Source organism: Corvus brachyrhynchos, unplaced genomic scaffold (genome assembly GCF_000691975.1).
Source record: "Corvus brachyrhynchos isolate BGI_N302 unplaced genomic scaffold, ASM69197v1 scaffold142, whole genome shotgun sequence".
NCBI classification, from domain to species: Eukaryota; Metazoa; Chordata; class Aves; order Passeriformes; family Corvidae; genus Corvus; species Corvus brachyrhynchos.
Window position 1 is genome coordinate 340,641 of NW_008237226.1, and position 22,652 is coordinate 363,292.

The following is a 22,652-nucleotide window of genomic DNA, read 5'->3' on the forward strand; positions in this document are numbered from 1 at the left end:
AACTGTCCCCAGTTGAGTTTGGGGTGGGGGGAGAGCACAGCTCACAGAAGCCAGGTTTACACAGACTGCCCCCAACCGAGGGGGGAGGAGGAGGTTTTGGGTGCATGGTGTAACCTCTGGTGAGAGGCAATAAACACCCATCCTCTGTTACACAAACTGGCCCAGCTGTGGAACCCCCAACCCCACAGGGCACATCCAAGGGACTTTCACGTGAGAGGCTCGGCCCCACAGGGCTGCACGTGGTGCAACAGACCCAGAGTCTGCTGTGAGAGACTGACCCCACCCCAGGGGGACATGGCTGGACATGCCCACCCAGCCTGAGCATGTACACCCGTGGGACTCTGTGCCTTCTGGCAACCTTCACCACCAAGAGACCAGCTGGAGAGGATCAACGAACATCATTGGGATCCATGGAGTGGTGATATTTTCCTTGTTCTATTATTGTCCCTGTCACTCTTTCTGTCCTCCCCACTTCTCTTCTACTTCTTCCTTCCTTCCTTTCTTTCTCTCTCTCTCTCTCTCTAATATTTACCATCAATAAAGCTCTTACTATTGTCACTGACATATGGTCTCGTTTGCACCTTAATTCTGCACGTTAAGGTGCAAACCTGCACTTTAAAACTGGATCATAACAGTATGTAATATATTTGTTCTCACCATGTTGCTGTTAAGACCGATCCACAGAGGCTCTCCATATTCCTCTGCAAGTAGGAACAACAGTGCCTGGCTATATGGATCTAAAATGCTGGCAAGTTCGGAAGCATTTTTATTGCAGTTTTTTTGTGCTTCCTCCCAGTTCATTCTGGAATGGGTGACAGAATAGCTAATCCCACTAGAATGGTCAAAAGCAAAGTCGAGCACTGTTGCTGGTGACTTAAAGAGTTCAGGATCTGTAGGAAAAAGGAAAAAAAACACCCCAAGAACAGTTAAATTTGGAGTCATGTATTTGACTTGAGCAACTGAGTAACATCATTATTTACAAACCTAGTATAAAATTGCTAATGGAATGGAACATCTTCTTCCTAGCCGTTTAAAATTGAACATAACTTCAAAACAACAGGTCTGATAAAAGAAATGTATTTTCAGCCTCTGACAATTTTGAATCAGTAAATGCACAGTATCTTATATTGCAGAGGTAAATTTACTCCCTCATTCAGAAATAATACACCTGCCCTGACTGTTATTTTAAAATACTCTTTGCAGCTTAATGACTATCAGGTTTATATGGATATCAAACCTACTAGTTTTGATACCCTATAGATCATTATGAACATACGTAATTAAAATGTTTCTGGGCTTCATCTATTCAATTACAATTTAAAAAATAAAATAGTTTTCCTATATTTTGCTATGTTTTCTCAAAAACCTGGCTAAGTAACACTGGGAGGCAGGATGAGGATGGGCCCTCAGGTTTTACTGATCCTTTACCTTAAAACCAAAACAAAATTAAACAAAACAAAACAAAACCAAAACCCAACTGTAATAAAGTATGTTAAACAAGAAAAGTTATTTTAATCCTGTTGTTATCAATTTCAAGATTAACAATACAGAACTCACCACTATCCTTCTGGCATATATACCCTCTGTACTTAAAACACTCCTCATTGTTCCATTTTCCTGTGTCATCAGGAGGACCTCTCTTCAGAGACACACAATCAAACTGTTGGAGTAAGGGAAAGAAGATGGGTACATGGATATTAGAAGTTATAAAACAAAGTACTATAGTTCCCTGAGTAGTTTCACTCTTTTTGTTTTTTAGTTCTGATGTTGTAGGGTGTATTACAACTCTAGAAACACCTTTCTTTTATCCTTCTCTGTCCTTTCCGACCTCCTTTGTGGTGGCCAACTCCCGTGTTGTACACACTTCAGCTCAGCCTGCTTGTTCCTTTGGATACTTTCTGGGAGAAATACTTGAAAGGCATTATTTTCAAGAACTTACTTCCACATTATCTATCCCAACTAATGGTTACTATCAGTAAGGTTTTGAATAAGAATGAAATGGAGGTCATGCTTTGTATTTCACTTGCAAAGCCGATTTTAAATAGTGGCGGTTCTAGACGAAATCACCTAAATTACAGTGCTTGGCAGAGCTGTCATCTGCTCTAGTTGTTAGAATTTCTCTTTCAGTTACGTCAGATCAGCTTAAGAAGCTGAAACATCAAGTTTATTACAAACCTCAATCTCCTCTACTAAGCTGCCATGGGGTGATTGTTGGTCCTTTGAAAATGATCCTCTGAAGGAGAGAGCTGTTAGTGTCTTGAAGGTGAAGGAGAAAGTAGGATGTACCTTGCACATTTTTTTCCTGCCTGATATTTCCTAGTGTTATTAGAGCTGCAGTGGAGCTATGTACTGTCATTTATGTCTTCCTGCATGCCTTGACCAATGGCTACATGGGCAAGAACAACATGAATTGGCCCAGGTGTAGACTAAGTTGGTTGTCCAGATCCCTGGCTTTTTTAAAGGTGCAGATACCAAAATGATAGGAGAATGGACAGGGAGTGGAATGACATCGTGTGAAGGGCAAGTTTGGAACACAAGATACAGGGATAAATGGAAGATAGGCAATGTGGGTGTGCAAATCAGTCTATATCGGTATGATTATGTAGAATGCTATTTTATTTACAGCATTATGAGGTTTAATTTCAGTGCTAGCAGTGGAGAGGGTTTGATGGGCTTAGAAAGTAGTTGACATCTTTTGGCCCTTAGTAATTCAATTACAATTTTAAATAGGGAAGAAGTAAAAAAGCTGAACTCTTTCCTCTTGCATCCTCTTCTCCTTCCTTCATAGACATGAAAATAAATTTGTGTGTTAACTTCTAAACTTCTAATGTTGCATTTATTTTCTTTGAAAATTTGATAATTTACTATGAAAAGGAAAGCTGTATTCAATATATCCAATCTTTATTCAATCTGCCATTGCTGCAATTTTGCCAAATACTTTGACAAAATTACAGCAATGCCATTTTATGCTCTGAGATAACTAGACTACTCAAACATTGAAAGGTTTTACCTCTAGACCCAGTTTAAAGATAGATGACCAACCAATGGAGAAGGCTTGGGCAATGTCTGTAGTGAAGTGAGCTGCTTACTGGAAGTGGTATTGCTCCTCCAAGGTTTAGACTTGATGGTAAACACTAAGCAATATTTACCTGTTGCAGATTGTGGCCATCTTCTGGATGTAGACTAGGATACAAAACAGGTTCCACAAGTTTTGGGGAATCTTTAGCCCAGTTTGTATATGAGAGAGCACTTCCATCAGACCAAACAAAGTTGAGTTCACTGAGCATATCATTCAAGCCAATCCAAGGATCATTTGAAACATCCTTCAAATGGTAAGTGAGAAAAGCTAGAAAAAAAAAGCCAACAGAGGAAAAAATTAATGTGTCATGTCATCAGTCAAAATATCAACTCATAAACAAATACTTAACTATTTTGTTCATTAAAGTCTTCTAAAAACATTTTAATGACATTTGATCAGAAATTTATCTGAGTCCATTATTTCAAGGTTATGCCAAGCCCTTGCCCATGAAAAGTCTCAAAGAGTTAAAGTATTTGGGAACAATGAAGCAAGATTGGAATGAGAAAAGAAACAAAAAAACCTGTCTGACCACCATGATATCTAATGAGTTCACTTATTTCAACAGTCAGGATGAGCCACCTGACTGATGGAAATATGTGGCTATGTAAAGCTGCAAATGGAAGACAGGGAACATAGGCAAGGTGAAAATATGCCTTTCTCTGACATTCTGCTAAATTAAGTAGCAGAATTTAGGCAGAGGTACAGAAGTATATCCCAATCTATTTCTAGCAGAAACAGACCATGCATTCTGTTTATTTCTTTGTGTCTAAAGCTACAAATGCTAGATCTGGATTTTTAATTTTATGCAAATTCATGCCTATAAATAATGTAAGACACTTTGCATGATACATGAGGAAGCAATCCTTAGCATCACTAGCATGCCCCAAACAGATTGTTCAATTCTAAAAGCATTTCATGCCTTGGCCTATAACCAATGTTGAGTATACAAACTATAAAATGTATATATTTACACGCTGACGCTTGCCTTCTTTGCAGGAAATGTCCACTGTCTACAGAGTAAAGGCTCTCTATTACCTAAGGGGCTGTTGCACTATACCTTGAACTTGTACATTAGGTATGCTTGCCAGGTTTCCTCCAAGGCTCATGCAAACTCTTCTTGCAGTATTCCAGTAATCATAGCCAGACCCAAAAAATTTGTAACACTAGGGAAAAATAAGTATAGACTGTTAGAGTGACAGCAAAAAGAATTTAGGTATGAATTACACTAGTTTAAGTAAAAATTCACCTAACTCAGACCCCCAGAATATTTTTTCGAAGTTAACTTGTATCTGGAGCCAAATCAAACCATTCACAAGTTTTAAATTTGCTCTCTGTCTTTCTGCAAGGGACTGAGAAAGTCACAACAAAACTCAAACAGCTATTTACAAAGCATGGTAGGAGTCCAATGAGGATCCAATGTGCTAACTAACTCAGAGATTTCGAGATGCCATACAACATCACAAATAAATGACAAAGTGCTGACTCTATAGGAAAAGCCCATCCCAGGTGTGGAATTGCTGGAAATTCTGAAAAACCTTTTTAACCTAGTGTCTATGGTCAGAGCACTCTCTTGTTTATTCAGCCTTCTTCATAGTACACCTCTTTTATTAATGGAAGAATGACCAATTTCTTAAAATGTGTGTAACCATCACATTACCAGTACATATTCACCTTAAAACGTTCTGATATGAGTGTGCCTCGTGTGCCCTCTCCATGTTTACAGCTCAGTCTCTGCTCTGTGCCATGCCAGGAGCACAGTCTTGGCAAGGTTTGTGGAAAATAGTATCTTTGATGACTGTAACCTGGCATAAACTCACCTGGTGTGATATCCATGGGTGCCTTCATAACAATACTGTATATATTAGGAAATAGAACCCTTGATTATTAAGCACATCAAGTTAGTCCCTTTTGGGAAGAGGCAAGTGTTACATTGAAGTCTGTTTGGAAAAACTTTGCGTTATTTCTGATTTGTTCCATCTCAAATGACTGATTTTTTGCTATGCCTGATGCTTTCAGATTAATTCAGTTCTTCAATTTTTTGAAACATATATAAAATGTAACAGTTTTCCCAATGTACGTCAGGTGACCAATTCTCAGGAAAACAAGTAAAAGTCTGTAAAACCACCATTTTGAAGTAATTAGCCAATGGGTTCATTTTTTAATGCAACTGACAAAAGATTTCTGAGAGACAAAAGGCCTTATGTTTGTCTTTAAGTACCTTCCCAAGCAGTAATATCATTGTGCTTAGATGGAAGCATCATACCTGATTTTTAAATAAAATCCAGTCTGCAGGGCATCCTCCTGGAGTTGAAGGTACTGCTGAAGGGAGGGTTGCATTTATAAAACCTCTGTGCCTCTCACAGATATAGCCATTGGAAAAACCACAGCTGACATCATTCCACAAGCCTGAAATCGATCGAAGTTTAGGTAATAAGACACTGAATAAGATTGAAATTTGTGGGAAAGTGAACTGGTTTCTGTGCTTATAAGTTCAGAAGCAATCTTCATGGAAACGTGTGATAACCTGCATCTACCTCCCATTATCACTGTATACAAGGACACTTTGGTCCTGCTGTGACCAGGGAAGTGGCCAGATGAGATGGCCTCTGAGTAGAACCCTCCCAACCAGCTTTGTTGCACTGAAAGATGCAAGTGTAAAGTAATGCTTTGTCAGTGAAAGCACTACAGAATGTGAAACTCCATATATGTTCTGTTCCTTTGCTGACTATTCTCTTATTATTAAAACAATAATCTAATTATTTAAAAATTAATTATAAAAATATCATTATAAATTTAAATTACATTATTAATTTAATAGTTATTTTCATAAATAAATAAATATTTAGTTATTTCAAATAACTATTATCTAATGATAATTATTCAGAAAAATAATTGCTGTTGATATGAATAGAACATTTTCTTTGTGCAGCTGAAACATCAGTGATCAAATTGCCACTGCATTCCCTGCTAAAATCAATATCTTATACTCCACTTTTGTGGATAATATTGCCCCTGAAGAAACCTCAGATATAACAACTAGTCTTCGTTATGCATGTTTCTCAAAATTGCTGGTAAAGAATGGGTGAAAATTGACAAGAGGTTTTTAAACAAGCATTAGAAGAGCAGCAGCCATAACATTACTTTGAAAACCAGAGTTGTGTAACTCACCATCTTTTTTATTTAAAACCACACAATTTTCTTGAGCTAGTGCAAAGTTGGGTTCACCCTGTGCCCAAGCTGCATAGTGCACTGGTCTTCCACTCATCCAACTGAAAAACAGTAGTGGTTGCTCAGACAAAGTCATTGAAACAGTTGAGAAAAATCTTCCTTAACATGTTAAAAATATTTTTAAAAAATTACAGCCGAGTCTGTCTGTAAATTGAGTTTCCATTAGCATTAAAAGACCTTAGATAATGAAATCCCTGAATATCAAGACCAAAATGTCTTTATTTTCAACAGATATTATCTACCTATTCATAACACAAATATCCCCTATAAAAATTTCACTTAGAACAGTGTTTGTACAATGTAGTTTAACCAAGGGAGAGCACACATTTCAACATGCATTATCACTCTCTGAATCTGCATTTAACTCCTTTGCAGTGGTTCCTCCAGAAGGAGCTCTGGCAGTCCAATACTCCTACAACTGCTCTTTATGGATCTTGATGTAGCTTATTTACCTACCTGAACTGTTGATCTGCATTCTGGATTAATCCTATGAGATATGAGTCCAGTTTGCCATTTTTTAAGATCTAAACATAAAAATATTTATTTTTATTAGTGTTTTCTAATATTTGTTAGTCTTTTAAACCAAAAAAAGTGTAAATTTTGTGCTGTGGAAGCAAAGAGATGAATACATATTGTTTAAATGATTGTGTACGGTCACCTGAGATACATGCAACTTATAGTTTTGCTTTATTATTTTTATTAATATATTCCCATTTTTGGCTGCATTACTGGTATGATCAAAGCTTTCAAAAATTCTGTTCTCAATTTACAAAGAAAAAGTCAAAGAAGTCTTGAGAAAAACAATTGAGTATAAAATTTTTGATACTTTCCTTGTTTTAAGCAGCTATGTAATCCTAGTGTCTCAAGCTGTCTGAGCTCTCCTCCTGTCATATCCTTTCTCACATAATAAAAGCAGACATCTAATCGTGTGAATCAGAAAGGTCTTTGTGTGGCTATGTTAGTATTAACAAACCAAGCAGGATTATGGCAGAGGTTTGAGGCACCATCCATGCTATTAAGTTGTCAGCATTCCCCTGCTGTGCTTCAGTCATGGGGCAGGAAAACTAATCCATGAAGGATTGTTTGAATCATCAGTCTAACCTGGACCAGGCTAAGACTTTCTTTGAAAAGCTGTTTTGGAGAGCAACGTGACCATCAGGTAGGACCATCAAAGCCACGCTGGCAGTTGCCTCACATCTACATGCAACACTGCATTCTAGAATATGATATTTGGGTGAGAGGTAACCACCTTGTCAGAAGGAGAGTTTTCTGAGAGCACGCCTACTCTACCTGTCATTACTCCTTATATATTTGGCCACAGGCTGAACTGCATTCAGATTAAAATAGACAAGAATATACCCACCCTAGTAAACAGTAAAGTCTTTTGCATGTTTTTTTCCTAAGGTGAAGATTCATTTAGTAGAATAAATATTTTTTCATAGAATATTTAAACCTAGTCCTAATAAAATGTAGTAATATTATGCAACAAGCACATTCTTCTGTACTTCGCAAACAGGATATATACAGAGGGTATATAAACCATGTAGTGGATAACATAACAAAATCTCCCCTTACGTATTTCCACAAAAATTTTCTTTCACTATTATTTCCAATTGTAGCAAGATTTCCATGATTGTTTGTGCAGAATGTTCTGGCTTTCTCCATAGAGGCCTTTTCTGGGCTGAAAAAATATTGTTTGTCTCCTTTTACAATCCAGCCATCTTCTGTGATTTCATATGCTGCAACAAAGAGGAGAAATCTCTGCATTCTTCACAGTTCTTATGCAAAGCTGGTGGTGTTACATCACACCACCCTTTAGATAAGTGAAAATAAACAGAAGCTTACTGGCAGAAGGGCCCAGAGGTTCTGGTTTCAAGGGTGTCCCTGTAATGAAATGGGGTAAAAAAAAACATGTAAAACATGTCCCAAACATTGAGCCAGTATAAGTGTTCAATTTGTGGAAACTATTTTAATGTCTATTAACTTTTCACATTTAATGTATTTAATGCAGAATATATTTATATAGCATCTTTGGTGCAAAGTTAAAAATGGATATTCAGGGAATAAAAGGTGCATTATAGGCCTACATCTCTCTCGGTAGATTTTTGATAAGTGCATCTTGTACATCTTGAATGTTGCCTAAATTGGATGGCTGAAGTTAGTCTGAATGAATACTTGTCTCTGAAATAGTGAAATACTTCACTATTTCACTAAATAGTGAAAATACTCCAATGTTGGTAGACTTTAAACAATTCTTTGTGGACATTGTCTTGTATTTGAACAAGAAATTCAAATACTAAACAAAGTCTTGCTTTTAACTATTTTATAATTTATTAGCATTTACTTGTTTGTGAAACTTCTTTTTTTTTCTGTGTAGCTGCTTTGAGAACAATTAGATTACTGCTTTTTGAAAAATAATTTAAACTAAAAACTTCCACATCACATGGAGTGTGATATTGGAGCAATGTGTCTCTAAACATGCAAGGCTAAGAGATATAAAAATGTAAGACAAATGTCATCTTTAAAATCTCAAGGCCATCTGAATGGGGCTTTGAGCAACCTGGTCAAAGGTTGAGAGTTGGAACTAGATGATCTTTAAGGTCCTTTCCAACTCAAACCATTCTGTGATTCTATGGGGTTTTTCCCACAGGAATTTATTGCAATGTTTGTGTTGCTGTATATGTAATTACATTTTAGTAAATGACTGAACACATGCTTGGGTTAAAAACATAAATATGTCAGCTTTTAAAAATAATCTATTGCATAATTGGTTACAAGCTTAAAAATAAAATGGTTACAAAATTTAAAAGAAAAATCCTAATAAATGTGTTTTGGAAGTACAAAGTATTACGTGTTTCAGTATCTTTCAGCATGCCATTATGCACTGCTGACTAATGATGGCAATTTCTTCAGGCTGTAATTTCTGCCATTCAAATACTACTAATAATTAACAGTAAACAGCTACTATTGACACTTTTCCTAATGATTTTTAGCTGTGGTGATCACGCAGGTCAGAACTCAGAAAGGAACCTACCAGGAAAGTATCTTCACAACATTTCTTTGAGATAGAGGTCTATGACGATTACTTTATAAGTATGAGAAGCTGAAACTATGTGCCTTGGTTAAAATCAGATTGTTTTGAATAATTCAGCAGCACAGAAATTATATTTTTTAGAAAAGTAACAACTGAAACTAGTTTGAAGGAGCCTGGGGAGCCACCAAAGGAACATTGCTGTTAGTCTGGGAAGTGAAATACGTAGCCCAACACAGAGCTATAATTTATTCCTCTCTAATTTCACTGAATATTTTTCCTAACAGTAGCTGAGAAAAAAACCACAGAAATAAAGAAGATTTTTCTACTAGCATAAGAGGAAGATGTGAACCTGTCTAAAAGTATGAAGTATTTTTGAAGCTCTCAGTACCTTCTTTTTGTTACAGCAGGCCTGTCTTCACATGTCATCTTACAAAAAGACTGATTCTATTATGCTGGTGGTGTTGTTTAACTTAGAATAAGATTAGGTGACTAATGTGTTGTTGTGTACCAACATCTGAGCAGAGAAGTTTCACTTCACAAAGGATATGGAAATTTAAAATAATTTTTTTCTTTCTTTTTTCTTTTTTTTTCAAACTGTAGTCCTCTCTTTCTCCTTCAGTCAGTCAGAACTGTTTTGACAAAAATCTGCTTTTGTGCAGAGCAATGAATATTGCAAGGTAAGCTCTTGAGATTGCTTTCATCTTATTTTCTATTATTACATAATTACATGAAGAAGTGTGATTTCAGTAAAGCTTATCATGGAATACACTTTTTATAATGAAACAATAAAAAAGTTTATCATTAACAGATGAAATCTTGTATTCCAAAGGTATTTATATGTCTTGAACTACTTTTCTGTGTGCAAAATTCCTGTGAAATCAACCAAATTTTCTACCAATATGTAACTTGTACAGCTTCCTGTTTTGATAGAATGGATTCAGCTTGAATTTCTTCCTAAGGTGAGTTTAGAGTAAAAAGCAATCTACCTTTCTTTATTTCACAAATCCAGTTATGACTGTATTCACAGTGCTCCTTAATCCATGACGGGGAAGGGTTTTCACTGATTGCTCCACAATCTTGAAATGCAGTATCGTAAAAATAATTTCTTGCTTTATAATTAACCTACAGAGAAAACACACCTGTGGCTTTTAATCTTGTCTACAGGGGGAAAAACTGTACTCTGTAAAGAATGAGAAGTTTCCAATCACTCCTTTTTCCCCTCCTCTGGCTGTGAAGCCAATGTGAGCTATTAAAGTAATTACAAACACTCTGCAAGATGAAAGAAAGGCTATGAGTTTATGCAGTATCTAACAGACTGTAGCAGTCCCACAAAAACTGGAATCAAATGAGGTTATAAATCACAAGCAGCAAAAAGGAACATGGCAATTTATCACCAGAGACTAACAAAAATCAGGAGAGACCTTTCTCATATATTTGTGACATGGACATAATCTCTGTAGCTGAAAGCAGTCCTCTGTCTTATCAGTGTTGTGGTGGTATAACCTCAGGGTTTATTGGCCTTTTGTGGTTTTTTCCAATCTGGTATGAAGAGCAGTGATTCAGAGTTACCCAGTTGCAAAATAGACATTTTTGGGAATTCTTATACAGCTTTTGTATGCACCATTCATGGAAACTTCTCTAACAGAAAGAAAACAGAAGGAAACTGGCATGGTAAAACGCTCACCGGAGATCCATCACTCCAGGAAAGCCCACCATCAGGATCCAAACACTGCAAACCTATCCAGAAGGGCTGAAATGATGGGGATTTCTTTCTAGAGTGTGAAAAAAAGTAGAGTGGAAGAGGACATATGTTGTTAGCTCTGCTCAATTTTAAACAATAACTCTGACACTTACTGAACTTGAAATACAGCAATAATTTTAAAAATAAAAGGTACTGTTGATCAGGAAACTCCCATTGGCAAGTAAATGAAGGTCACACCTTAAAATTTTGTAATTTGCAAATGGTTGTATTGGAAACACAGCATGTTGATTTTCTACATTGATGTTGTGATTATAGTGTTTTTTTCAGAAATAGACTGTTCAGGGTTACTGGAAGACAGAATTTAGTTTCAAAATGGTTCACTAAAACTTAGAATAGGGTCTGTGGAGAAGCATTTAACAATTTTTTTTGTTGGGTTGGCTTTTATCTGAATTTAAAATGTTTGCAGATTATGACACATTTTAGGAACTCCAAAAAATTCTTTGAAAACATTACTCATATGAGACATTTTCTCAGTTATTTTTCTTATTATTATGATGAAAACCAGATAGATTTTTAAACTAATTATCTCAGGAGCAACTCAAGAATATTATAATTTTTTACTACATAATGTGTTGTTACACCAAAATATCAATTATTACACAGTTCAATTGCTTACTTTATTAAGTTTTCTATCACTGTTTGCTCTTCTTCACTTCTAATGGCAGCCAGGTCTCCTCCTATTTCTCTGCAGAAATCTCGGGCTTCAAACCATGTTTTCTTTTGGTCTTCTTCTCTCACAAAACCCTGTACATGCAGGTAGAACACTGTGTTTTCAGTGCACTAAACATAAATCTGCTGGCTGCCTTGCATAAGAAAAATAGGAAAACCTTCCATTAAAATTATCCATTATAATATGGATTCAAAAGTAATTGGATAACCTTACTTATCACTGATAGAGTGAAAATAGCAGTGATATTTGAATAGTTGTGTAAAAACTGGCTACATTTGTGATATTACGTGCCATTCTGTGGTATTTAGATTACATATCTCTTTGATGCTCTCCTATCTCACGAGTAGATTATGGCAAAAAACAGTACTTACTCTGAAGCATGAATTAGTGCTATTGCTTGTATCCCAGCCCAAGGGACATTTGGAATCAGAAATGGTTTCAGAAGCGACAGGAACAGTGACTTTTTCAGCTAATTTTTTGCAGAGAAATTTTGCCTTTACTTCACAGTTCTGAACATCCCATAGTCCAGCTGCATTTCCAGTCCTAAGGGCAACACAACCGGCTTTCTTCCCTTTGTGAGATACAAAAAAAGTTGAAATGTTTTTTAAAGAGGCTCCCTTGACATTTTTACAGCTCATGTAATTAATTTACAAAAGACTATTTGAAATATATAAGTGTAGTGTCCACTCAGAGGAGGAGCTTCATGAAAAGAGGAAACCAGTAAGCTGAGTCCTTCCCTTTGAGTGCATGAACAACTCCTTGCCTGCCTCTTTCCTCTGCCACTCACGGCAAGGCTTTGGCAGCTCAGTGCCGAGGCTGGAAGGGATTTCATCCTTTCCCTTCAGTTTGATTTTGCTCTTGTAAACAATGAGGAGTCAGAAAAGAAATATTTTAATGGCATCATAGAGTCATAGAATAATTTAGGTTGGAAAAGATCTGTAAGATCATAGAGTCCAAGCATTAACACAGCACCGCAGGCTCACCATTAAACCATCAATGCCACGTCTACAAATCTTCACATCTTGTAAATACCTCCAGGGATGGTGACCCAACCACTTCCCTGGGCAGCCTATTCCAAGGCCTGAACACCCTTTCTGTGAAGAAATCTTTCCAAGTATCCAATCTAAAGCTCTCCTGATGCACCTTGAGGCCCTTTCCTCTTCCCCTATTTCTTGTTGCTTGGGAGAAGAAACTGATCTCCACCTCCCTACAACCTCCTTTCAGGCAGTTGTAGAGTGATAAAGTTTCCTCTGAGCCTCCTTTCCTCCAGGTTAAACACCTCCATCTCTCTCAGCCACTCCTCATTAGACCCAAACCCTTCACCAGCTTTGTTGACCTTCTCTGGACATGCTGCTGCATCTCCATGTTTTTCTTGTAGTGAAGCACCCAAAACTGAACCCAGGATTTAATTTGCAGCCCCACTGGTGCCAAGTATCAAAGACACTTCAGCTTCAAAGTCAGAAATGTTCCTACGTGTCATCATGGATTTATCAAAGTTGGAAAACAGTTAGAATTAGGGAACACAGAGAGTTCCTTAGTAGCATAGATTTAGTCCAGTGGTAATGATGCCTTAAAGACCCTAGAAATGAATCAACACACTTCCAAGATAATATTAGTATAGGAGGTAATATAAAAGTTGGTCTTTACTGGAGGCCTCCAGGGACAGATGTGGAAAATGTCCACAAAATGCCCACCCCCACATGGGGTGAATACAGCTTTATAAGTTTGGCAAATTAGTGTATTTGACAAAAATCACCAATTAGAGACATAAGAGGTGAGGCAATTTCCCCTGGTTCAATCCTTTCTAAATCCTCTCCCTCAGATGGAAATGAAACTTTGTTTATGAAAACGTGTCTTGAAGCGTTGTTTTTCGGCCTTGGTTCCCAGGAAGAATCAAGGTTAGGGGCCTTGTACCCCCCTGGGCTTGGAGCTCTGGAATATGTCTTGTCTTTCTAGCTAAGGAAAAGGTAGGGAAAAGTACTGGGACTAGCTACTAATACAATAATGGGCTGCAAATATATGTGTAAAGAATACGGAGAATATATATATATAAAAGGAAAAAAACATTCGGCATCAGTAGAGTACCAGGCATTGCTGCATTCCAGTTTGTGTACAGAACACCTTCACCAGTCACCCACTTGAAACTCCCTTGCTCTTCCATGTCTGAGAGACCAATCCAAAAATACTTCTCAGAGCTCAGACCAATGAGGCTGGTCAAGTAGGCTTGCTCATATCTGAAATGAAAGGAGTCAGATGGGATTGAGCCTAGCTTTCCTTTCATCTTCCACTCCTCAGCATCCCAAACTTCCCTCAGCTAGAATGAATAGATTCTCCATTAGGTTTCCTCTTTTGGGAAATAGGTTGTTTAACTGGGTCCCAGATGCAGTAGCTGCAATAGGGGATGAAGCTGTGCTATACTGAAAAACTGCTCCTTACTGAGCAGAAGTTGCTGTTGTCTGTTCTTTCAAAGTAAAGTACAGGAAACATTGATGTGTAAATTATGTTTAGTTAGAAAAGCCATACTGTGTTTATTCTATTTTTTTTTCTTCACAAAAAGGATATTCTGGGGTTTTTTTTGTTTTCTTTTTTTTGTCAAAAAGTTCTCAACTATTTTTTAAAATTCCAATATTATTGCATCAGATAGACAGTTTTTAAACTCTTTTCCTACCTGTCTCCTATACTTGTTAAATAACCACTGCTCCTTTCACAGGTTTTCTTTGCTTCTGAAAATGTTACAGAGGTATGTCCAACCAGGTAGCAGTAAAAACCATGCCTTTCCCAACCCTGTCAAGAACACATGAAATATACTTGCAATTAAAAAGAAAATATGTTCTAGTACTTGAAATTCAGTGAACACTCATGAAACAACCTTTTTTTAATAGAACCTCATGTGATTATGTATTAATTTGAATTCCAGTATACTAATGGAAATTCAGTTTAGCAAACATTCAGTGCAGAAAGAAGATTTAATCACACAACCCTTGAACCTCAAGAAGTAGAACTTTTGAGGTCTGCAAAAATAAACCTTTGTGTTAAATTTAATTATTCTGGGAACAACTGATCCAAAGCGTAAAATGTTTCTCCAACTCAACCCACATTTAAAAACAAAAGTGCCTAGCACAAATGCACATCCAAATATATCTCTTGCTCCACTAATACTCCATTATTATTACCAACAAGACTGTTTTTTATTTGTAGAAATAGAATTTGAACTGCTCTCCCATCACATATAAAAAGAAACCTCTGTAGTTTAAAACGACTCTTGCTGTTGACACCCAACACATCCATAATTTTACAACACAGATTACCATAGACAAAAAAGCACAGTATTCATACAATTACCCCAAATTATGATAATAATCTCGACTTTTATTCACTGCATCAGTGTTAGACTACCTCCTTTTTTACTCCAAAAGTAACAACCAAAAAAATTGAAATTGTTAAATAAACTAAACTACTAGTAGTTAACTCAACAAACTAATACTACTTTGCTTACTGTAAGAGGATTACTAACTGATGTTAATTCAATTAGACATACTACATTACAAAATAGAAGAGCTATTAATTTTTTACTTTTAACACACAGACATAAATGCAAAGATTTTGATAAAATGTACTGTATAAATCTTTCTAATCACTCACAATCAATTCATGCGAGTATTAAACCTCTACAAAATAATGTAAACAAATTAAAAATAGTAGATAAAACGAATTAGTTTAACAGTCTTTTTAAAAACTAGAAAATCACTAAATAGATTAAAAATTTAATCAAAATAAGAATATTTGTACAAAGAGTATTATTAATTTTAGTAATATGCTTACCCTACTTAATTCAATGTACTCAGATATTAATTAAGAAATCAAACAAATAATAATTGTTAAAAAGAGAGAGGGAGTTGTCAGGAACCAGACAGCAAAGGAAGCTGATAGCTGTGCAGATTTTCTAGCCCAAAAATTCAGCAGAAACTGTGGGACAGATAAAACTCAAGGCAAGAACAAGAAGCAAAGATAGAATGAAGAGGACGCCACAACCTGACCACTTTGGCAAAGAAGATGCAGACGAGGTCACTGCTGGCGCAAGGGGGTGCCTGCAAGGACTTGATAGTGTTGCTGTGGGAACAGAGGCAAAGGAAGTCTAAGTAGGGGAATTTGTCCAGAAGTTAGAGAACTATAAATGCTGGTGATTTCTGTACTAAACTGGCTTTGTTTGCTCTTTATTAGCATCCAGCAGGGTCTGTGTCCTTTGTCTCAATCTCTTCAAGTGCCTATGAGTCACTTTTTTGATAATAATGGATAAATTTTTACTGGTAAAAGAGAGAGACACAGAATGGAGAGTGCATTCAGAATCAGGTGAATAAAATACTTCTTTGCTTAGAACCAAAAAGAGTAGTCTGTTGTAGTAGAGATGCTGACTCAAGTTTCCTGATGTTTCGAGGCTAAAGGAACAGTAAATAGACTAATTAATTGATTTAATTCATCAGGTCACCTAAAAAGTCTGACTGAAGAGGTAACATAGAGACCACTAAAGAACAAAATCCTCAAAATTACAGCTGAATTCCAAGTCACTTTTCCCTTTTATGGCAACTCAAGATTTGGTTGCTGCACCCAAGAAAGGTAAATAAACTCTGTGTTCAGTGTTTGGCTGCTGCTTAGCTCCATCAGGCACAATGAGTCTCAGCTCTGTTCCCCATATGGGCTTGTGGGAAAGGTTACTAAATACAGAATAGTAATAAATAGGAAAGTAAAAAGAGGGAAAAAAGAAGGAAAAAAAGTGGTAGGATACAATAACTTGCTCAAAACAAATTCACTCATAAAAACGATTTTATTGTTTTGATTTGGCTTCAGTAGTGAGATTTGTCATCATCTTGCATCATGGCACATAGCCCAGAAATTGTTGCCAGTCCCTACTACGTGTTCGATAACCACAGATGGCTGCAGAACAATATAACAAATATGCAGACAACCACAGGAATGGTTTTAGCCCCTTTCACAGACAGTTCTGAGAGGTAATAGGCCTGACTTCTTGTTATTCCTTATATGGGAATGTAGTGAAAATTATCGCCCTGAATTTGTAGAATAACAGTTTCTAGGAAAGGGAAAAAAATAGTTTCGATGTCAAGTGGAGCCTGTGAAATTTTGCTAACCAGATGCTTGGTTATGCTTTCTTCTTACCTTCAGGCAGGCAGGATCAGTCTTTGCTGTCCCAGAGACTCCTTGCAGTGGGTCTCTTCTGCAGATGTAGCCTAACTTCCTGTCACAGGCACTGTCTGCCCAGTATCCATCCTAGTTTCAGTTTGGGGAAGAGGTGAAAAACAGTGAGGCAGAACCTGTTTCCTATAGAAACATCATCATTCTTTTGAAAGTACTGTTTCAATGTGAAGATCTGTACTTTTTAATGGATTCCAAGTATTTGAGCTTGGAGGTGAGGTTATGTTAAGCTAAGTGGCACAGCCAGATTGTTACGGTTTGCTTGGCACATAATGTACACTCGCAATCAGATATGAACATTTACTAGTTATACGTAATTTCATTTTAAATTTAATTTAGAACAACCATATGTGTGAGTGAATAAAGATAACATTCTTTGATTCTATGCAACTTAGCAACTGTGCTGAGTTGCACTAAAAATCTCCCTAGAAATACAGCCATAACTCAAATAGTACAGTGCCACGCTGGGATTCATGTGGAATGGTTCACCTTTCCTGCCATAATGACACAATCTTCCTGGCCAGTGACTTCATGGGTTGGTTCTCCAGGCAACCACTTGGTATATGTCACAGGAGTCCCATCACTCCACTCAAAGTACATTTGAGTTTTGAGGTCGTTCAGGCCAATCCACAGCTCATCCACAGCTTCTAAGGACAGAAATTCATCTGTGTTATTACCCAAGTTGAAACAGTCCGTAGGAGCAAGATTTTATGGAGATGAGCTGAAATTGCAATGTTGCAATGCAAATTCATCTGTATTAAAAGATGAAGGAGTTTATTTTAAAATGTAATTCACATTCTTCTTTCAAGAAGTTAAAAATGAGATATCAGGAGGAAATGAGATTCCTCAGCTTTATCAGTAAAGTCCATTACTGTATCTACAGCTACAAGGTGTCTGATGCAGATAATCCACTCAAATGCTGCAGTAACTAGAGCTGTTATTTCCTTCAAGTGATTTCATGCAGTGAAAAACAAATGAAAATCAAAATGAAAAGAATTCAAATGAAAAAGAAGAGAGAATAATGATTCCTTTTGTGGGTTTTTGGCATTTGGGTTTTTTCTAACCTATGTATCTGTGGCCTTCCCTATAAATACTCATAACAAACAAGCGAGAATTATTTTATTTTAATCCTGTAAGATTTCTAACAGTATAGTTCTCTATCTGTACCAAACACTGTCCTGTGAGAAGTACTCACTGTAGCCAAGCTGAGACAGGATGAAGCCATGCTCCTCAGGGTTGTGGATGCTGGCCAGGTTGCCTTTGCTCTCATTGCAGGAAATGAGGGCTTCTCTCCATACTTTGGGGTCTCTATGAACCATGAAACAGTGACCTCCATAGGACAACCATTCTTCTGGGCATTTAACAGGCTCTACATCCCCTCAAAATCAATAGATATTTCAAGTTTTTATATGGTGCAAACTGAAGTCTAGAATAACTGCAATTGCATTTAAAATCAGTTAATTAACTAATTAGAATGAAAATTAAGTGGTAACAAATAAGCAGTACTTCATTCCTCACACAGGTATTTTAGTCTGTATGTTGTTGCTCTCTGTACTTCTATAGAAACCATACTGCATTTAAACAAAAGAGGAAAAGACTGGAGACAGTTGTTACTGGGCTTCACTAGTGTGAAGTATTCACTGGCCAGAGGAATATTTAGGAATTTGGTATGTAGTATTTCCTCACAATATACCCCACCCAATTATGTTTTTTATCTTTCATAAAGGCATTATTACTGTAGCACAAGTAATTCTCTGCACACACGGCTTTCCATGCCAACTCTCATTAAATAAACCAGAAAGAAGTACAGTAGAAAAGTGGCCTGAAGGAAGTTGCTCTTTTTTGCCAACTTTCTAGGTTACAGGCAACCCCATCAAGAAGTTGCTACATCAAGAAGCCTACTGGTGCCATTTTTCCAAGCCTTCTGTGACAAACCTCAGTGTTTCCATTAGAATGCACTGCAGGAAGGGTGAAGCATCTCTAACTCTATTTTCATGTCCATGATACTTTCATGATAGTGTCTGGCTTAACCCAGTGCCTCTGGAATTGTGAATAATAACATAGAGTAAAAAATGCTTGTGTGGTTACTGGGCTCCAGGAACATTTTCAGTATTTAATTATATTGTGCAAAAGAAATAACAGTATGCTTTGTTCTGTACCAGTCCTCATAGCAGAAAAACAAATTTCAATGCTTGCTTTTTCTTTTTATTTTAAATAGTCATTAAATTTAACTTTAGCGACATAAATTATGACCTTATCAAAAGGTTTTTTTATTTGCTTGACATACCAGATGGAAGAATTAAAGGATCCTTTGTGGCGTTTTCCTTTTTACAGATATAGCCAAGTTTCAGCTCACATGGCTGGTTTTCCCATTTAGCATCTCTTCTGGGATTTAGTACCCCACAGAGTTTTTCAGACTCAGGCTCAGGGCTTCCTTCATGGGATAAAAAACCAAATTATTTTTATTTAGCACAGGGTTTATGTCAGCAGCTAAAAGAGCAATTTACTTATAGCCTTTTCATGTGTAAATTATGGGCTCATGATTTCACTCCTACATTATTTTTCTACCAGAGATAAGGAAATGTAATTTAGAAGTACCCATCGAAACATTTCTTTTGAAGCTTGTTGCATACTTCACATATTCTGCCACATTTGATTACAGAATAGTGGTCCTTTCTGCATGTCCTTTGGAAAGTGAATGCAAATTTTCTCCTTGCTGCAAGCAGAACCTCCTGACATTCCCTTACAATTGTTGAGTGTCTCTCCTCTGCCTGCCTCTTCAACCAACACTCCAGGAGTTTCTCCAGGACCACTATCCCTGGGGAATGGTCAGTGTTTTCTTCTCAGAGAGGCCCCAAATGATAAATTACATTTTTTTCCCTCCCCCCACAAAATGTACAACTTAATTCTGCTGTGAACTGGAAACGTGTAGATTACCTCATGATCATAGCCATTGTGTGGGGATACAGGAGCTCTGGGGTTGTGGGCTGCATGACCTGAGAGCCAATTCCTCAGCCCTGCAAATCTCGAGGAATTTGACCAGCTCAGCAGAAGGTAGAAAATCTTCTACCAAACTCAGCTGCTCTGGGCTTTCCCTTCTTCCTTTGTGCCAGATAAAAGCAGGTGCCACCTCTGAGACTTGGGAAGGCCAAAAGATGGACTATGCTTGCATTTATTCAGAATTTGCTGCAACCTACTGTTGCCATGGCAATCATTAAGTGACTTTCAAAGATAAACTGTCAACACCATAAACTCTATTTACAGCCTCTTGAATGAGAGAAGAAGAACAAAAAAGCATAAGACGTGAAGAGGAAGGCTTTGCAAGAGCAGTGCTCACTGACAGCTGAGTCCTTGCAGGATGCAGGGTCTGATAACCTGTGAGAGTTGTAGAGACAGAGGATTTCACTGAATTGAATGCATTCCCAGTATGCTACAGCTCAACTAGTGCTTTTTACTTTATCTGCCTCTGATAGGAGATGAGGTTATTTAGCTCTTCTGCTTGAAATTCCATGAGTTATATCCAGTGAAGAAAATCATCATTCTCAGATTTTTTTGTTTTACTTGTCTCGTAAGGCATTCAGCTCCCTTTCCTCATGTTCGTATGGAATACTACAGGACTGCATTTATTACACATTCATCATATTGGTGGGAGATATTAATTCCAAAAATCGTTTAAAAAGATTACTACCTGGTGCCCAGTTAAAGTATCTGAAGGGAAAGCCACCGCTCCACTGCCAGCCACTGTTGAGATTCAGACTGTTAAGTCCAATCCAGAGAGAGGATCTCTTGCTGTCAATCAAATCTAGTTAACCAAAAGAATTGAATTCTAATGAGATTTGCTAGGAAAACTTCTGCATTTCCAAAGTTTAGAAGAAGATAATAAAAGTCTTCCTGGTGGTGTGTAAGTTCAGTACAGAGTTCATGTTAACTGGTAACAAACTCAGAGGGATTTTTCTGTAGATAAAGAGTAGTGAATTGAAAAAGATTATTTTACATATTATTTTATCTGAACTTAATGCTATTCTACAGTTATATGTAAACAATAAGCTTTCAAAACTGAAAGACTGAATTGCTATTATTAATGATGTTACAAGTTTTCTTGTGTGTGGTTCAATTGATATAGGACCTTGTTCCACAGTGTTCATAAACCTATAAAGTCTGTATAAAATTACCATATAAAATATGTAAAAATGCATAAAAAATATTGTATTTCAAAATTACTATTTCATTAGATGTAAGCGAAGAATACTGATTTATGAACACAAAATCACAGAACATGTCATATAATGTAATAGTCATATAATGGCTGCCTCCTAAAATGTTGTTTCTTGTTTTAAGATCCCTTTCTGGGACCTTTCTGGTGTTTTCTGAGCTTGAGCCAATTTTTGCCTAATTAGCTGGAAATTCTTACATTTTTGGATAAAATAATAATAATAATAATATAAATACTTTAAAATGGTAATTCCACAACTTACAGAAGTTCCACCTATAAAAAGCTTAATATACTGTAGTTTTAGTACATATATTATTAGTACATATATATATACATATATAATATATACCTATATATACATACATAATATATGTACTTCTATTAGGACATATATTTTATATTAGTACATTTTTTTACATCAGCTGTTCATTGTAATGTGATTAAAGCATTGAAACTTTTGTAATCACTCAAAAAAACCTTTTGAAACAGTTTTAACTGAATCTTGCTTATTAGCTCACCTCTTAGATATATTTGTTCATGTATCTCCACGACACTTAATAATTCTGCATTCTGTTGCTGACAGCTCTTCCTTGCTTGGTGCCATGTGAGAGCTGACTGGTGGTTTATCTGGTAGTAGGTTCCTGTCAAAGGATCTGTACTCCAAAATCTGTAACTGTCTGTGTGAGAAAAAGGAGATTTAGTACCTGAGTTTGTAATAAACATTTTACGCAAAATGTTATGGCAAAATTTAACTGCAAGCTTAATTGAGAAATAACATTTTGGAGCAAATAAGGCTCAGACCCGCAATTTATCTTGCTCTTTGTAAAGAAAATAGGGTTTTTCATTGACATTAGCAGTGAAGAGCCTTACATTCTTTATTTGCACTTTCCCCTTCAAATTTTATAATCTCCAGGAGAAAAAAAATATTGTAAAGAAGTCAGTAAATCAAAACTGTATCTTGATCATTGTCTACCCTGAGAACCTGTTCAGCAGCCCATAGGCTATGCCGAGATTATTCTTGGCTGAAACACAACCGAAATACAAACATTTCCAGTAAAGAAATCTTGTCAAATTATGCCATCAATAATCACATTTGCGATGCTATAGGCTTGGGGAAGAGCAGCTGGAAAGCTGTCCAGTGAAAATGGACTTGGGGGTGCTGGTTGATAACCAGCCAAACACGAGCCAGTGAGTGCCCAGGTGGCCAAGAAGGCCAATGGCATCTTGGCCTGTATCAGCAACAGTGGCCAGCAGGACCAGGGCAGTGATCGTCCCTTTGCACACAGCACTGGTGAGGCCACACCTCAAATACTAGTTCAGTGTTGAGCCTCACTACAATAAAGATCTTGATGTGCTGGAGCACATCCAGAGGAGGGCAAGAGAGCTGGTGAAGGGCCCTGTGAGGAGCATGTGAGGGAATTGAGGTTGTATTTGTAGTCTGCATGTGTTTTAGATAAC

The 22,652-nt window shown here is 36.9% G+C and overlaps 1 protein-coding gene across 2 annotated transcripts in view; it reads right to left on the bottom strand.

Annotated features, from left to right (window-relative positions):
* LOC103612261 (macrophage mannose receptor 1) overlaps positions 1 to 22,652 on the bottom strand; it is a 38,061-nt gene that overhangs the window by 10,234 nt on the left and 5,175 nt on the right. Inside the window, exons 4-24 of one of the 2 annotated variants that reach the window (XM_017729207.1) lie at positions 21,713 to 21,871; positions 20,670 to 20,783; positions 19,269 to 19,415; positions 18,177 to 18,350; positions 17,471 to 17,628; positions 16,946 to 17,056; positions 14,442 to 14,557; positions 13,859 to 14,007; positions 12,145 to 12,344; positions 11,720 to 11,847; positions 11,026 to 11,113; positions 10,328 to 10,463; positions 8,153 to 8,191; positions 7,883 to 8,046; positions 6,764 to 6,831; positions 6,248 to 6,348; positions 5,343 to 5,485; positions 4,137 to 4,242; positions 3,150 to 3,346; positions 1,558 to 1,660; positions 658 to 890 (exon numbers count right to left, since the gene is read on the bottom strand). In XM_017729207.1, coding sequence (XP_017584696.1) covers positions 658 to 890; positions 1,558 to 1,660; positions 3,150 to 3,346; positions 4,137 to 4,242; positions 5,343 to 5,485; positions 6,248 to 6,348; positions 6,764 to 6,831; positions 7,883 to 8,046; positions 8,153 to 8,191; positions 10,328 to 10,463; positions 11,026 to 11,113; positions 11,720 to 11,847; positions 12,145 to 12,344; positions 13,859 to 14,007; positions 14,442 to 14,557; positions 16,946 to 17,056; positions 17,471 to 17,628; positions 18,177 to 18,350; positions 19,269 to 19,415; positions 20,670 to 20,783; positions 21,713 to 21,871 — 2,834 coding nt within the window. Of the gene's footprint in view, positions 1 to 657; positions 891 to 1,557; positions 1,661 to 3,149; positions 3,347 to 4,136; positions 4,243 to 5,342; positions 5,486 to 6,247; positions 6,349 to 6,763; positions 6,832 to 7,882; positions 8,047 to 8,152; positions 8,192 to 10,327; positions 10,464 to 11,025; positions 11,114 to 11,719; positions 11,848 to 12,144; positions 12,345 to 13,858; positions 14,008 to 14,441; positions 14,558 to 16,945; positions 17,057 to 17,470; positions 17,629 to 18,176; positions 18,360 to 19,268; positions 19,416 to 20,669; positions 20,784 to 21,712; positions 21,872 to 22,652 lie in introns of both variants that reach the window. The other variant, XM_008629874.2, reaches the window with a different exon arrangement.